This window comes from Ursus americanus, chromosome 30, assembly GCF_024610735.1.
Source record: "Ursus americanus isolate L20-20 chromosome 30, mUrsAme1.1.p, whole genome shotgun sequence".
Lineage (NCBI taxonomy): Eukaryota > Metazoa > Chordata > Mammalia > Carnivora > Ursidae > Ursus > Ursus americanus.
In genome coordinates this window covers 27729923-27748097 of record NC_142156.1, presented here as the reverse complement: position 1 = coordinate 27748097, position 18175 = coordinate 27729923, and the positions used below count along the sequence as shown (strand labels likewise).

The following is an 18175-nucleotide window of genomic DNA, read 5'->3' as shown; positions in this document are numbered from 1 at the left end:
CCCAAGAGAATGACCCTGGAGAGAATTATTAAGCCTAGGACCTCAGAGAAGATGCCGGCGGAATTCTTTATACATAGACCATCCCCTGCTGCTTGAAGCATTTGAGGAATCCATGCATGGTTTTCCAAAGTGAAATCGTATGGTCCTGTGGGGATGATGATCTCACTAGCCCCCAACCATCTTCTTTTTTTACTTCTTCTTCTTTTTAATTTAAATTTTACTTAGTTAACATACAGTGAAATATTGGTTTCTGGAGTAGAATTCAGGGATTCATCACTTGCACACAACACCCACTGTTCATAACAAAAAGTGCCCTCCTTATTACCCATCACCCAGCTAGCCCATCCCCCACCCCACCTTCCTCCATCAACCCTCAGTTGGTTCTCTATGGTCAAGTGTCCCTTATGGTTTATTTCCCTCTCTCCCTTCCCCCTCCCCCCGCCATATGTTCACCTATTTTGTTTCTTGAAGTCCACATGAGTGAGATCATATGATATTTCTTTCTCTGACTACTTCACTTAGCATAATACACTCTAGCTCCATCCATGTTGTTGCAAATGGCAAGATTCCATTCTTTTTGATGGCTGAGTACTATTCTATTGTGTGTGTATACACACACACACCACATCTTCTTTATCCATTCATCAGTCGATGGACATTTGGGCTCTCTCCACAGTTTGGCTATTGTTAATAAGGCTGCTATAAACATCAGGGTGCACATACCCCTTCAAATCTATATTTTTCTTCCTTTTTTTTTTTTTAAGATTTTATTTATTAATTTAACAGAGAGAGAGACAGCCAGCGAGAGAAGGAACACAAGCAGGGGGAGTGGGAGAGAAAGAAGCAAGCTCCCAGCAGAAGAGCCTGATGTGGGGCTCGATTCCAGAACTCCGGGATCACGCCCCGAGCCGAAGGCAGACGCTTAACGACTGAGCCACTCAGGCGCCCCCAAATCTATATTTTTCTATCCTTTGGGTAAATACCTAGTAATGCAATTGCTGGGTCATAAGGCAGTTCTTTTTTTAACTTTCTGAGGAACCTCCATACTGTTCTCCAGAGTGGCTGCACCAGCCCAAACGATCTTCTGTTTCCATGCCATGTTTCCAACATGTTTCCAGCAGTTTACACAGCACTGCAGGTTCAGTGGCCACAGTTTGGGAACAATGAGGTGGTGAGAGGCACAGCAAGACTCAGAGGCAGAGTTGCAGGCATTCCTGGAAAGTAACATGAAGCAAGGAGGTCACCTCCCTTGCCCCAAGAAGGGGACACATGAGTGGCAGTAGACTGCAAAACCGTAAGGGAAGTGAGACACATTTATTCTTAACCTTCACAACATTCTCACTTTCTCTTTAAGGTAAAGGAAGACATTTATTCCGGACAAAGGTTAAGAAAGAAATCTGGCCACATGCCTCCTTTCTCTGAAATAGGACTGGCTTCCAGCTGGAAACTGGAGCCATTTAAAACACAATGATGCCCGGAAACAAGAGAGCCATTTTGTGTAAATTATAAGTTGCCAGAGAAAAAATACAAAGTAGGTATACTTCAATGTTACACAAAGAGATCAAGGAAAATAGAAAACAAAGATCTCTTTCCCAAAACTATACCTACTTTACATCATTTTTCAGAAATGTTGAGGCATTCCTTAAGGATGGACCTACACTTCAACCCCAGATGCATAAATTTTTTTATCAGGTATATTTTCACGACATAAAATGTGTATGTCCACTTAGTCAACCCATAAGTGCCGTACAATTTAGTTTCGGTGTCTTTCTCTCCTGGAGCTGAATTATTTCACAGTAAATTTATGCTAAGAAGTACTGGACCAGAGGTGTGTCTTTGCAGCAGAAGTGCCCAGCACAAGGATCTGCTCTCTAACTAACTTGAGTCTGACCTGGGAAAGGGTCAGGCCAGCAGGAAGCATCACCAGCAACCTCCCCCCAGAGCCCAGGGTGAGATGCAAAGAAGATGAGCGCGGGTTCCAGCCGCAGAGCCAAGACCAAGAGTTTGACAAGTTCCATCTTAACAAAGCATCACCAACCACTTCATCGGTGCCTTTCAAAATCGAGGAATGCACAGGAAGAGGGCGGCTTTGGGCAACTCCCAGCAGACACAAAACCAGTCAGGACCAGGACTAAGGAGAGGGATCCCGAAGCCAGCTGCCTTCTGTCGGCTGCCTGGCTTACTTCTAACGGAGATTTGTTCCCAAAATAGAAACAAAGGACCTCTTCAAAGCAGACGCAACAAAGAAACCGTCCCATTCTGCTCACCAGGAAGAAATAAGGCACGGCAATGACCATACCCGAAAGTCATCTCTTCTGGAGCACAAAGGGCGGGACGAGGGGCCTTTCCCGGGGCACAGCTGAAATGGCCAGCCTCCTCAAAGACCTGGTCCCCAAAGCCCCTCGGAGGTATATCCAACTGGAGTAAGGCGGTGCTGGCGGGCTCCCGCACACGCCTCCTCCCGCCCAGCACAGGACAGCAACGGCTTCGAGGGCTGCGCTCACACGACAGCGGGACGGCCAACAGACCTTTACGGGCTCTTCCCGCCCTGCCTCGCCCTTCAACCAAGAAAATCTTTGGTCAAAGCAAAAACAGCCCATCTGCCTATGGCTAAAGAGACAGGTTTTCGATCTTCCCTGCCGTTTTGGCTTGAGCTCTTCAGACTGCAAAGTTCTGAAGCTCCCTTTGCTAAGCTTTATAAAGGCCAAAACTATGTATGAAGAAACTAGGACAAGGCCACCCTTGGGCAGCCCTGCATTGCAAAAAAAGCACCAGAATCGATACGGCAGCCCGGGCTCCTGCCGGGTAAGGCGACACAGCCTCTGCGCACGCGCACGCACACATATGCACGCAGACGCACATAGGGAGGCGCGCACGCACAAGTGCTGAGGGCGCTTGTAAAGTCTAAAAATGGGACGCTTCGGGACCCGTAAAGGCAGAATAAATGATAAATCTTTCAAGCACACAAAGGACGAATAGAAGTTTTTAACAAAGCTGGAATGAGCACCTTAAGGAAACAATAACAAAGAGGATGATTTCTTTTAAGTGACATTCAGGTACGACAGTGAAGTTTCCAAGTTATTTCCAAACTTGTGGGGAGGAAGACCAAGCCCAACGCCTCCGCAAAGGATCACAAAGTACTTGAAAGTAATGAGAAATTTGACAGTGACTGGGACATCATGATCCTTTTTTTTTTTTTTTTTTTTTTTTGCTTCTTAAGCAATAAAGTACTGTCTCATTTCTCAGGCATCCTGGAAGGAGTTCTCAGGGTCAAACTATACTCTTTAAAGCACATTAGCACACATCCAAATCGAGATGTTACCGTATCTGTTACAAGCCAAAAAGGGAATCAAATACTTAGTCACTATGGCAGGAACTCCATAGTACGTGAACTGGCGGAGAAAAAGAGCCAAATGCACAGCCTGCCCTGGGTTCAAATCCAGATCCACCACTTACTGCCCACCTGACCCCGGGAAAATCACCTCATCTCTAAGACACAACAGTTAACAAATGAAGATAAGGTTATATACCTTGCAGGTCACTGCAGAGACTTAGAAAGGCAGTAGGGGCCTTAGTAACTGATCATAAATATCAACATAGTCAAATGATATAAAGAGCAGCAATGTTTCTGATCAGAGAAAACCGGTTGCTAATACACAGGACTCACAACAGAAGTACCTCTTCCCAACAGTCCTCCTGGTTTACCTGCCCTCTACAGTCCTCCTCATTCAGTTTCCAGCATTCCTGGGCTATCTGCACATATCCTCTCTCATGTTCACTCAGTACTCCCCCATGAGAATACCAACTCTTAAGAACAAGTCTCACATTTTCTAAGGATAGGTCTCATATTTTCTGGTTTTTTTAAATACAATCTACTTCCTTCCCTGTACCCCTCAACCATACCCAAATCTCCATATCTGGCATTCCCCAGAATAGCAGCCTCAGAGGAAGACTTGAGGCAAACTTCCACCTTTCACATCTTACAAGCTCTCACACTTAGTGAGCTCAAGCCCTGTCCCTTTGTACAAGTGAGGAAGAAATCATGGAACATGGAGGTGAAGAGTGTTGACCAAGTCCACAGGTGGGTCAGGTCCCAGGGGCAAAGACCTGGGCCTCTTGCCTCCCCCACCATACCAATGGCATCTGCTTATCACAGAGCCTACTTTATAAGAAAGAACAATTGCCACTGGTATTATAAAGATAAATGTCCAAATGACCCATGTATCCCACCACACAGCATTGGGCCTTGGGGTTTCAATATTCCTGACAGCAAGACAAGACCTACTTCAAGAAACAGCCCTGCATACCCAGGATTCTGAGCTCTGGTCCAAGTATTCCGTTCTCTGCTCTTTTTGACCTCCTGTTGGACACTTAATTAATCACAACAAGAAGAAATCAAGCAGATAAAGATACTCAGGCATCTTGGTCATTCATTTCTAGGCAATAATAGTAACAATAACAGTAAAGCTAACATTCATTTAATCTTTGCTCAGTGCCTCACTTGCAAGGCACCTTATGTAACTCATTTAATGCTCACAGCAACCTTGTATGGATGTTATTAGTATCCTCAGTTAACAGATGAGACAACCAGAGTCTAGAGAATTTAGGTGATTTGCCTAGAGTCATACAGCTATTAAGAGGCAAAGCTAAGATTTGAACCCTATTCCATCCTACAACCAGATCCACAGAGCAATCAAAACAAATGGTTATAATAAGAAAGAAAGCAAAGTGAGGTATCAAAAAACCAATATGTTTTATTCTTGGGAATTCCTTTGAAAACTAAGGTGTATTTTTGTAATATTATTTTGTAATATTTATTACAATATTTATTATTTTTGTAATATTTTGTAATATTATCTTCAAACCCAGACTTTATGAGTCTGTTTGGAAATACCAACAAGTCATTCACCAATAAGCACACTTTTTCAGACCCTTTTGGTCACTTCCCATGAACACTCCACAGGCAGAAACAAATGTGGATACTGTGGAACCAAGCTGGCACATGAGAATCCTGACCCCCAAGACTGGCACAGTGAGTGGCCACAGTCAGGACTTCTCAGGAGCCACAGCAGACTCAATCCCAGGCTGGTGTGGCAGCAATGTTCTCGGAGACCCATAATGTCCCAAATTTTCTACCACATACTATCAGAAAATAAAAAGAACCTAAGTTGTTATTTCTCTGAAATTCTAAAATTTAGTATGGAAAATAGGACAAACATAAATAAGTCTGTGCTTTTACAATTAAATGTCAAGACTTATTTTCATATGGCAAAGATAAAAATTGATATCAATATTTTATTGACCTCTATTAATATTTAACATTACATATGGACCCAACTCTTTGTAGAAAGCTGTTTCAATGTACTGAATCCCTAGCACTGTGAGGGGGTGATGATAAATGCCAGGAACAGACCAAAGAAGTCACCATGTCATGTGAGGTAGTAAGAAAAAACCCAAGTATGTCAAACTCCACACTCAAACTCATTCAACCATGCAATCCGCTGGAAGGCTATATGAAGTACCAGGCACGATTCCAGGCAGTTGGGCACATCAGTGAGCAGAACAAGGGTGTAGAGTTCAACAATAAAACTACTCAACAGGTAAATTAAGAAGTTTGCTCAAAAATGGTTAAGAGCCATGTACAAGGGCAAGTGCAGAGCAGAGCGGAGGACAGACACTACGGCCAGAGGGAAGCAGTGCCAGAGAAGGCTCCCTGAGAAGGAAAGTATCAGAGCCAAGGCTAGGAGAAGGCAGGGGGGTTGAACACATGGATGTTTGAGAAAAAGCATTTCAGGGAGGGGGTCCAGGAACGAAGAAGCAACGTGGCTGGACAGAGTGAAGGAGGGCAAAAGTATCAGGAGATGAGGTCAAAGAGGCAATGGGGATCCCAAGAGCTTGTAGGCAATTGTAAGGACTTGGCATTTACTCAAGAATAATGAGGAGCTATTGAAAGAGTCATGCATTCACTCAACAAGGACTTACCAGATGCTAAATATGCCAAGCCGTGTGCCAGATGCTAAAGACATAAGAACAGGAAGAAGGTTGAAAAGAGGGGGAAAATAAATAAATAAATAAAACTAGACTCCTCAACCTTCAATGGTAGCTAAGGTCTTCTTCAGTAGACTAAGTAACCAAGAGTACATTGCAAGCCTCACATGGGAACCTGGAAACGAGCACTCGGTGGGCTCAAAGGATACCTCTCCACCCTTTACTTACGTATAGATCCTGAATGTTTACCAGAAGAACACCAAAAACACAGAAGATCCTAAAGTTGTGTGAATCAGCAGTGAAAATCAAATGAAGTCCAAGAATCATCTTGTCCTGATTATACCTCATTAGATTCTAAATATTTAAATCTATCAATGGCATATAATAGCTCTATAATAACTACAATGGTTTAAAATCTTAACACCCTATATTTCCTAATATTTCTAAATGTCAGAATGTTTACTGTTCATTGATATATGTATTTGTCATTTTGGTAAACTAAGACAGTTATAAACACCAATGCTTGGTCTTTCTCCTCTATTAAACTACACAGATTATATCTCCTTAATACTTCCTCTGTAACTCACCTGTGATACTAGTCATTTTGGACTTTCAAACACTCTTAACACATGCAATATATACATGTATGTACATACATACATATATATGTGAAAATGCATGCATGTGAAATGCATGTATGTGTATACACATATACATATACGGAGTTGTGACATTAAATATCTCTAAATACTTATGCATCCCACATATATAACTTTTCTAGAGTTTCTAAAAACAAAAAAAATAATAATAAAGCTTCTAAAAATACTTAGGCTTATAGTTGTGAATTATATTCCATCTTCTCTTCTATTGCACATCACCTTTTGAGTGCTGGTTGTGATCCACTAAAATGATTTCATGACCTGACAAGGAGTTGTGACCTGCAGTTCTAAAACACTAGTCAAGGCACTTAACCAGTTAACTATTAATTAATAACCTCAAATTCATCACATCACCTGTCCCCTACTTTGTCCACCTACCCTCTCAACCTGCAGAGAAGAGCAAGCTGTAGTCCACTTGGAAAGCTTTAGAGCGTCCTGAGGGACGGTCCTTCACAGCACAGCCCTGCGAGACTCGTGGAATAACCAGAAGGCAGAAAGGAACTAAGTGTTCTCTGCTGCAGCCACACAGAACTCAACCCATCCGCACTCTCTGTGCCTGAACTTGTCAAATAAAGTCTCCAGTATTCTGAAATAACTTAGTGAAAGGATTCTACTGCTAAAGGATCTTTGCCTTTGGCTTCCAGTGCTTTGATAAACTTGTAAATGGTCATTAAAATAGGACCAGTATAAGCACTATTTTGCACTTGAGAGTAGGGCAGATTCAGACTCAGCAGGTCTGCAGTGAGCCCCAAGAGTCTTCATTTCTAACAAGCTCCCAGGGGATGCCAGTGCGGTGGTCCAGTAACAAAGCACTAGACAGCACTGGGTCATTTACAGATCAAGGTAGCCCTCCCTAGCACCCCCTAAAAATGCGTGTTCAAATTCACAGCAAACACCTCAGCAGACAGCACCTGCTGTGAAGGCGGGTGTTCGGGTGACAGCCACAAGCACATCAATGTGGGCTTCCGCTGATGGCAACTCATCGATGTGGTCATGGAAAAGGCCATCTGGGAAGACTGGAGGACAGCACCTACGTGAGGGAGTAAAAGAACTACAAAGAGGAAACTGACTTGGAAAGCAGGTCCAGGCTCCTTCAAAAATCTATAGGATGTCCACAGATGAACAGAGAACACCTATTTGGAAGTAACTCATGTGGAGGCCACTTTCAGGCAAAAAGGCTTGAGCAATGTCATGGAGAAAAGTGCCATCAAAATATCCACAGGCTCTAACTGACAAATGGGCTACTTACAACTAGGCACGGTTACCAAAAAAGGGAGTATTCCATACATCACCATACCTTCTCTTCTTCCCCCTTTACCTCACCCACTACCTCATTGCAGACAGCCTCTCCTCTGCCGTCCTCACTACTGATCTCTTGTGGTGTATTCAATAAACTTCTATCTCCTTTATTCTGCCTCTGGTGAATTTTTGCGCAACCTGCACCACTGGCTTCCACCCTATCGTCGCCCCACATTTGGGGGCCCCCATCCAATCGAGAGATACTACATTTAGACACCACAACTCATATGCTACCAACTTGGATATGCTAAAAGTTAGCTTTGTCAAACACATTGCTAGAGCTCCGGCTGGCTGGAAAACACATATATTGACAATGAAAACCATCATTCAAAAAAAAAAAAAAGTCCACCTCCTCCCCCCCTTTTTTTTAGAGACACAGAGTGGGGTTTGGGGAGGGGGTGCAGAGGGATGGAGAGAGACAGAGAGAGAGAATCTGAAGCAGGTTCCACACCCAGCATGGAGCCCGATGCAGGGCCCAATCACAACCATGAGATCATGACCTGAGCCAAAATCAAGAGTCAGATGCTTAACCAACTGAGCCACCCAAGCACCCACCACCTACCCTATTAGATCTGAAAGGAACACAGATGCTCCCAATACTCCCTGTCAATTGGTCACTTTAATTGAAATTAGATACATGCTTCTACTGCCTCATTCGAGGTCAAGCTCTGAACACAATGTCTGAGTGTAAAAACTATCATCAGCCAATTGCTTATACTCCATAGCTCACAGTTGTTGTAGTTTTTATTTTTGTTATTTTTTTAAAGATTTTATTTTTAAGTAATCTCTACACCCAACATGGGGCTTGAACTCAACAACCCCAAGACCAAGGGTCTCATGCTCTACAGACTGAGCCAGCCAGGCACCCCTGTTGTTGTTGTTCTTAAATGACCATATTCCTCTTCATTTTACACCATTCTTAGAAAATATTTCCCAGCATTTTCTCCATCAGATCATCAAAAAGTAACAAGCGGGAGTTTAAATTCTACCCATTTGGAGGTCACTGTTAACGAACTAAAGTTTGGACATGCTGTTCTACATGTTACTGAATTAATAAGAGTAAAAATAAAATTCCAGAAAAGGAAAAAAGCCTACACTAGTACAGCCTTCTCTTATTTGAAGCCATGCAGTCTTTCCTCATTCTTGTGGGTTTCATTAAACTAAGAAGCACAGAACACTATAAACTGATTTGCTAGTTTCCATACTTGCGGCCAAATTTCCACTTCTGCAAAAACAATTTCAATCCAAAAAAAAAAAAAAAAAAGGTAAATTTAATCTAGTTCTTCACATGGTCCAATTTATTCAGAATGTGAGGTAAAAAGTTGGAAGAAAGGAAGGCAGTGGTTGGCAAATAATGCAAATATTAATTTATTGTCTTTACTTTTCAAATTGCTACATTGTCTCAGAATCATTTCCTCCCTTAGCTTTGGAAAGTTTTTAAAATGTGGACACTGCCAAACAATGACCTCGTTATAAGCCAAAGTTTAGTTGTTTTAAGGAATTTACTACCTTTTTGCTTGAACTAGTTCTCATGGAAATCCTTCCAAACCACTAACTTTGTTAAGAATTTTTACACATTTACAATATAATGCTATAGACCTTCTAAAAATTTTAGGGTTTTACTTTGTGCACTGCTTCAGCCTTTAAGAAAGCAGCACAATCTAAAATGCGTGACATAGGTAAACAAAGGGACACTTAAAAGGGAAAAGCATGAAGTAACTCTGGTGAAGCAAGGTTACATTACAGGGGAAAATCGAGCTAGGGGCAGGATGTATGCCGTTTGCTCCAGGTAAGTACTAGACAGAAGAGCAGTTTTGAAAGCATCTGCTGACTTATTAAAATATCTCCCCCCCGATGTCTTCAACAGCAAACTCAGATATGCATGTCAAGACCAATGCGCGCCATGTTTTCAGATCCTCGGATGAAGTAAGTCCCACTTAGCCAGAATCCAAACAGCTGGGAAATTCAAATAACTGGAATTTTTGTGAAGAGGAAAAGAATCACAACCACAAGAACTTAACACACAATGTGATCAGCCAACGTCCCAATTCCCATGGCTTGCCAGGACAGGAGGGAAGAGGGGAAAGGAGAACGGTCAAAGTCAAGAGGTGAACGCAAGAGGAAATGGTCCAAATGGGAGATGAGGGTGAAGGAGAATACTGAAGCACCAGAAAGAGAAGGGACTCACAGGGAAAGGCGGAGAGTCAAGCACTGTCTGCAACCCAACAACACAGATACAAAATACTCTGGTACGTGACATGAAAATGAAGGAAATCAGTATCGAAGTGTGGTATTAGCCTTAGGAAAATCTCTCTCTACGCACATCTTGAAAAGCACAAGAATTAAAGTTTGATGAAAGAATGCACCGGTGTGCACGTTACTCAAATCAAAGCTCAGAAGGGACAGTTAGGGACTCACAGTGTGCATTAGTTCTCCCGGCAAGACAACCTGTTACCTGTTACCATGAGCCTCAGGAAAGCAGCTGGGCAATGCTGGGCAGTGCCAGCGAGTGGGTGGTCTCCGCCACACCAGTCTGAGTGAGCTTCCATTACCTCTGCTTCCAACTCCCAGGGGAGCAAACGGTGAGAAGGAACAAGCCACCGAGCTGCACGCTACACCTGCCAGGGGGGTGTTCATCTTAAGCTGTGCGGTGCAGGAGCCGGATGCGAGTGAGAACAGCCCACTTGTTTCAAGCACAGTCGCTGCACAGGTTACTGTAGAAAGCGAGTGAGCGCGCACAGGCTATGCCCCTGGAACACTTCCCAATCCTGAGAAAACTGTCCTCGTTCTTCTCATATCCCACCACGACATGTGACAGGTGGAAGTGGTGTGCTGGTTTCAAAACAAGACAGACCGCTCTCCGGCTAACTGTTCATGTTGCGGGCCCGTGTACACACACCGAAAACAACACACACACCCGTGAGCCTCTAGTCACTGCAAGCATTGTTTTCAAAAGTACCAAACATTTCTCTGATAATTTAAAAGTGCATGACTCTACACTATCGCGTGCAGTGAATGTTTCCAATACAGTTAACTATTTAAACCTTTCAAGTAAAAGTACCTCTTGCAAATACAGGTATAACTGAAGACTGCTACACAGTGACTTTAGAAGTCTTCATAATTCGGATTGCCATCTGAGAACATCTTTATCAGCCTCCCGCCTTGCCAAAGATCCCCTTTTGAATCCAGCCAAAAGCTAGCCCAGAACTCAGACAATGGTGTTATTACAGGAAGAGATTCCATGGGAAAGTAGGGCTATCGTTCAGTTAACACGATTGTCAATCTCACTGGAACATAAAAATTGCAACTTTTAGAACTGCTCTTACTCAGAATTCTGTTCATTTCAATTCTATACCAAGTCAGTGACTCACCACCCTTTGAGGTTGTGATGAAAACTGTAGCTAACACCCTGAAGGCAACTCCAAGGGGTGGGGTGGGGACAGGACTCCAGGGACAAGAGCAGGAGTCCAGCCAGGACGTCAGAGCTGGGCTCACTTCAAAGCGGCTCCCTTCCTTCCACGTAAAAGCTATCACCGGCTGCCATCCCAATAGGAACGCCAGCCACTTCAGCAGCTTTCCTTTGATCTGAGATGATCATTTTGCCAATTAAAAAGCAGCTCATTCTCAGCCATGCCCAGAACTGGAGAAGACAGCCACTGGAGACCCTAAACATCCTCCCCACCTCTGGACATGGGAGCATCATGCCAGAAAGAAAACAAAAAGCAAAACCATGAGTTTGGTGCCTCCCTAGGTCTGTGGTGTGTACTTGTCTCTAAGACTGCCTGCGTGCCTTGGTCTCGAGTCTGGGGGGGGGGGGGGGCTTTGTGCAGGAAGAGTACAGCATGTGCCCTGACCTCAAGGAGTCCATGGTCCAGTCCTGAATCTCAAGCTGGGTAGCCAAATGACTTAACTATTGGTACCAAAATGGCCTTTTGTGTTTCTGGGCCTTTGGGGAGAAGGCGGGAGGGGTCAGTGCTACTCAGTCCATGACCTACAGGACAACTACAAAAGTGCCTAACACTCTTATTACCGCACATACTCCTGGGCCCCACCTCTGTTCCTGAGTCATAATCTCTTAGGGTGGAGTTGTGGGAATCTGCATTTTTAACAAGCTCCCCCTTAAAATTCTTAAACATACCAACATTTGTAAAACAGGTCTAAACCCAAATTAAACTGATGCGTGAGAGAGTGAGACAGGAGGCTAGGGGAGCAGAGGTGGAAGGGATGGAGACAGGAAGAGCAGGCTCCCCAGGATTGGCACCAGGGCACCCCCTACCTTGCCTGAGTGCCAAGCAAACAGGACCCGCCACCAATGAAGAGGGCAGGAGGGGGATGAGCGGCAAGTCCTGAGGTACACACCGCACCACCAATGACTGATAGAAGCCACCTTACTTTTCTTGGTGAGTCAGGGCTCAAATGAGATCTAATCACTCTAGAAAAACAGAGATGTGGCATGCCTTGCTTCTGAGTGCCATGGAACAATTCATTCCTGTTATTCATTTTAACAAGTTAAGATGAGCCCAGAAAAGTACTCACCTCTCCCACTGACATCCATGCTTCACAACAGAGGAGGGCTGCATTGCAGGCAGAGGAGCCAGGAAGGAGGTCTACAAAGTGTCCAACTAGAGAAATGGGGTGAAACGGGGAGCAGCAGTGGGAGAAGCACCCAGAGACAGAGACCAGACCAGGCCACTGGGACCCATGGCCACACAGGCAAGTCCAGCCCTTGCCTTTTTAAGCAAGGCAGTGACACGTCAGTTGTGCGGGCCAGGTAACTAGGGCGCTGGTTCTCAGGGGGGTCCCAGAGCAGGGGCGTCGGCGTCCCTGGGAAGACATGAGAAATGCAAAGTCTCAGGCTCCACTCCTACCACATCAGAAACTGCATTTTAAAGAGCCCTCCAGGTGATTCTGACACTCACTGAAGTCTGCGACCCTCTGCTTCAAAACACAGGTGAGAACACAGAAGGGGAGAGAAAACCAGAGGTCCGAGGCAGAGAGCAATTTGTCCAGGGGAGGTTAAAGAACTCTACACACGAAGCACTAAGAATCCAGTGCAGTAACTACATGCAGGAGTGGGGAAAACCATGTGAAAAAATACTCCGAAGTCAAATCACAGCACTCGGTGATACAGAGATTGGATGTGCAGACAGGAAGGTGGGGAGCCAGGACAAGTCCAGGTTTCTGGCCTGGGTAACCAGCTTTAGATCAGGGGACAGAAAAGAGATCTCTTTTTATCATTGTACATATAAATGTGCCAATGTCTGCCTCAACCTTGAAACACTCAAGTCTGTTTTTATAAGCCAGCTTGGAGGCTTCCAGATTTGGGAAGATTGTATTTAAGTGCTTTTATAAAACAGCACAGTTGTGAAATGCATCCATGTGCTTTCTTCAGATACATTCTTCAACTATTTTTTTCGGTAATGCATCTTGGAAAGCTTTATAAACAAAAACCAATCCAGATTCAAAGTCTTGGAAGAAGGGAAGGGCTATAGAGAAATTACTTCACACAATCCAAAGAACAGCCATTTGCTGAGGAAAGTATGAAACACTGCTTAACGCTCATCACAATTTTGAAGAGAAAGGAAACACAGTACAGTGTCTAATACAAAACACATGTTAAAGGTTTCTCTGCCCAAGAACGGTATTTACCTTAAGTCACTGGGCTGGAGATATTTATGGGGGAAAAAAAGGCTATTCTTAATTAACTATATGCATAAAGGATACTGTATAATTGAATGGTGGCAAATGTTTCAAAAATAATTTCTGGGTTTATAAAATGTTTTTACATTTATTGTTAAATGTGTATGTGTCTAATGTTCTGGATATTCTCTTTTTAAAAAGCAACAAGGCCCACTGTGAAGATGTGACTCCAGGGAGCTGGGAAGCCGTCCAACGTCTCCATCTCCAGGCCCCATCCTTCCTTTGGCCACTTAACACAGAGGAGCCGTCTGGCAGGACTGTCAGGTCCCGTGGTCCTTAGTTGTACAGAGCCACTGACAGCCACTTTCGTCCCCCTCCCACCGCCACACTTTGAAATGGCATCCAACCAACAGCAGCCAGCCTGGAAAGGGAGGAATGGGGTCTGATCCACCGCAGGAGGGCGGGGTCACGTGCCCTCCCTGACCCCATCATAGCATCCTACAGACTCCTCGCTGGGGTGTCCTGCATGCAACAACCACCTTACAGACTTACTCCAGAGTTATGTTACAGCCCCCACCCCAACAATCCTGAAGTCACTCTGACTGTACTTCCTTAAATAAGATTACCAACACAGGAGAAGGTGAAGTTCAGCTATAACTCAGTAATGACCTTCTGACAGAAGAGAGGTAATGCCCTCAGGTGGACCAGTGTCCTCACTTACAATCGTTAACACTGAGGACAGGTCAGCCACGTTTTAAGCACTTGACGTTATTAACTCAAAATCTTTATAAGAACTCTCTCAGGTAAGTAATGCTACTACCAGAATCTTCCTTTTATAGATGGGGAAAATGAGGCACAGGCAGTGCGAGTGAATCATCCAAGATTATACAGCTAGGACTGGGCAGAGCTGGGATTTGAACTGGCAAAGTGGGATAAGGTACCACCACATGTCACCCCCTCTCTCCTGGCCAGCTCCTGCCTCCATGAGCCTGGGTCCTTCCCCTGCTACCCTCGCTGGCCTCGCCAGGCTACTGTGAGATCAGTGAGAGCAGAGACGAAGGCTGGCCCACGGCGCTCAGGAGTGGAGAGCGCAGCACCGTTCAGACTTCAGTTCCCACGTACACAACTCCCCGTGGGTCGCACTGTCCCCATGGCATCATCCCCTTCTCCTGACTTCCCCTCGCTCTCTCCCACACCCGACTGCATGTGCACTCCTGCCTCCACGGCCCCCACCATCGTTCCCTTCCTAATGCATAGCACAGGTTTCGCGCAGAGGCCTGGAACGACACCACTAGCCTACTAAGCCATAAGTCTTGGCAGTCTTCAGTATGGATGGGGTCTTTGAAAATCCTGGAGCTGGTCTCTGAAATTCAGAAGCAGGATAGAAATCCTGTACTTTCTAACAACACTGCCTAAATTCTCACCCACAGGTTAATTTCCCGGGTGGGCTTCTCACTAGCTCTGGGGCCCTAATCAGTCTTCCCTTTGGGCTACAGCTGCCCAGACAATCCCCAAAAGTTCTGAAGGTCAGAGGTTGAAACCAACAGCAAGGATTCTTAGCCCATAGCTTGAACCGAACTGGGATTTTTACAAACACTTAGTGAAATCTACCCTGTCCCAGGCAGAGCATTTTCTTGAAGCTGTCTTTCTATAAATGAAGAGACTCGGAGCACTCTAACAACTGTTCACCAAGAACCAGGAATCCAAGTCCTTGGCTGCAAAACCACATTCTTTCTTGGTAAACAATATGAAGAAAATCTACCATCTAGTAAGCAGAACAGCAAGGACCCACTGATCTGTTTTTCCACCAGTAAATGGAATGCTGGGGCAGGGTTTTGCTGTTCACTGGTACCAGAACTAAATGCCCCCAGCATCTCCTCCCTGCCAGTGCTCTGCTCACCTCACCAAGCCTGCCACTCTAAGACACAGTGCGTTGTAGCTGGGCTCTGGAAAAACTCCCATTGCCATTTGGTGAGCACGCCCTCATCTCTAAAGGAAGAACACAGACAGACAGTCAATACACTACCAGAGAAGGAGTGGTGAAAGCAAGCTGGCCCATCCAACCCAGAAGACGAGGATCAGATGGGGCATCAGAAGCGTCTTCAAATATCTGCCAACGTGGAGGAAAAGCAAACCCTGCTCTTAATCATGGCCAGAGGAGGCCATGAGGAGGCACATTTCAATCCAGTCTAGGGATATTTCCAGCTGCTATACTGTCCTCAAAATGGGCTACATTCAGTGGTGATGAACTTGGTCAGATGGGTACAGGTGACTACCGTGTCTATGAGACAGAGGTCAAAAAAGACAAGGAAAGTCCCAGAAAAAAAATTCATCTGCAAGGAGAGAAGGAAATGGTAGGAGAAAGAATAGCAACAACAAATAACACAATATGAAAAAGGAAATAATTGGCTGAGTCACAGAAATACTACACTTTAGAATCTCACCATTCGCCACTAATTGTCGTATGCCCCCATTCACCCCAAACATGAACAAATTTAGTCAGGTTCATGGAAAACCAATACTACTCAGCTATGCCTCAAAACAGACTAGAGAAAGATTTGCAAGGTGCTGTCCTACATTTCAGCTGTTTATGACACTACATAAAAGACAATCTTTTCCAGTTAGGTTCCTGGGGCAAAGTAAGGCTTCAGAGCTCCAGAAAGGGCTTCTGAAAAGCCAGAGAAGGTACTGTGTCAAGGGGAGCAATTGGCTACAAGAGAACATGTTTGTTGCTGTGGCCAGAAAGAAGCTCAGGCAGCAAAGGGTGTGTTTTCAAAGCTGCAGCCCATGGGCTGGCACGTGAAAATCAGCACATCAAAGCAATGACCTCTGATAAAACGCAGTATGTGCTCTTAAGAGAGTGTCTGAAAATAAATTACAGCCTTTTTCTCTTTAAGGGGAAGGTAGAATGCACGCTCCTTGAGTTTTGTTAGTAGGATGGATGGATGGATGGATGGACGGATTGATAGACAGGACAGATAAATAGATACAGATGATGCATAGATGAATAATTGATATATAGGTAAAAATAGATGTAGATGATAGATACATCGACAAATGGATGGATAGACAGAAATAGAGATGATAAAGACAGATAAATGACATGATAGACAAGGCAGACAGGTGGGTAGGCAGAAATAGGTATAGACAGTTGATAAAGATGATAGAAATATAAACAGACAAAATCAGAAAACAAGCTAAAGAAACAACCGGAAGAAAATGAATCTAACAATCTATATAATTAAACAGTCTAAAGCTTCCGGTTTCTTTTATTTAGTATTTTAGTGCCTCTCTAAGGGCTACAACCGTGGGATGTTTTAGCATTAAAATTCACTCCACCCAAAAGTCAATCAGAAATGAGGAGGCAGGGGCGCCTGGGTGGCACAGCGGTTAAGCGTCTGCCTTCGGCTCAGGGCATGATCCCGGCGTTATGGGATCGAGCCCCACGTCAGGCTCCTCCGCTGGGAGCCTGCTTCTTCCTCTCCCACTCCCCCTGCTTGTGTTCCCTCTCTCGCTGGCTGTCTCCATCTGTCGAATAAATAAATAAAATCGTTAAAAAAGAAAAAAGAAAAAAAAGAAATGAGGCAGCCACAAAAGTCGCAAATTCACCTTTCATTGAGGACACATGAAACTGTTAGGTGTTACGAGAAGACAGCAGTCTCCAAAACAGAGGAACATGTTGTTATCCTGGAAAGAGCATAAGATGGTAAGTTATAACCTGCCCCGGGACTCACTGGTATGCCATCGCACTGGGTCCAATTATGTATGGCAGCAGCACCAGTCGATTCTGAATTTAAATTACGAGTTCCGATGAGAGGGCATTTTCTGGGAAGATTTCATTTTAAAGACGTTAAAAGGCCACTTGTTTTGGTATAATCCTTTGTTGGTCCTCTAGCCAAGGAAAGAGGAACTCCATCATGAAAGACTGGACCACAGCCTTAGTAATAAACTAGAAAGAACTACTATTGGCCTAAATACTGAATTAATAAACAACAAATTTCTTAACTGCAAATTTCTAGAAGGTGTAATCAGACGGCAAAAGCTTTTAAGGGACCTGGTCAAAGAAGGAAGGGCAATTGTGAAAAGGGGCTGCGGCTTCAGTGCCCAGGTGACAGGTTATTCCATCCCCTGGACTTCTCTCTAGTCGACTGTAAACATTTGTTTAGAGACTTGAACTGTGAAGTCATGAAAGCAAAATATAAGTAAATATTCAAATTCAGTGACCCTAAAATCTTCAAGAAAATGTATCACATTTCCAGCGTTTTCATCTTATTAGCAAATTCCATTTTAATGCTAACGAGAAAGAATTTCATAGGATTCCCTGCTTAAGACAAATCAAGAGTTTAAAAAAGAAAAGCCTTATTATGCCTTTAGAGATGTGCTTCTGTCAAGCAAAAATGTTCTGGAAGCACAGAAAAGAAGCTGGGCTACCTCTCACAAAGGGCTCTGCCATCTGAAGCTCAGCAGTTTGGGACTATCTGTCTGGGTTAGAAAAAAATGGATTTGGGATGATGGCATTCCTCTTCTGACTATGAAGTAAACCCATGAAAAAGGAATAGAAGCAGACACTGAAGATCTGACATCTTTTT

General features: G+C 44.2%; 1 protein-coding gene across 4 annotated transcripts in view; it reads right to left on the bottom strand.

The window, feature by feature from the left end:
* Window positions 1-18175, bottom strand: part of LDLRAD4 (low density lipoprotein receptor class A domain containing 4) — a 417333-nt gene that overhangs the window by 360529 nt on the left and 38629 nt on the right. Inside the window, exon 1 of one of the 4 annotated variants that reach the window (XM_087857495.1) lies at window positions 12483-12855. The exons of 2 other annotated variants lie outside the window; for them this stretch is intronic. In XM_087857495.1, the coding sequence (XP_087713621.1) occupies window positions 12483-12497 (15 nt within the window). In that variant the 5' untranslated portion in view covers window positions 12498-12855. Of the gene's footprint in view, window positions 1-12482; window positions 12856-18175 lie in introns of those variants that run through there. One more of the 4 variants, XM_087857494.1, reaches the window with a different exon arrangement.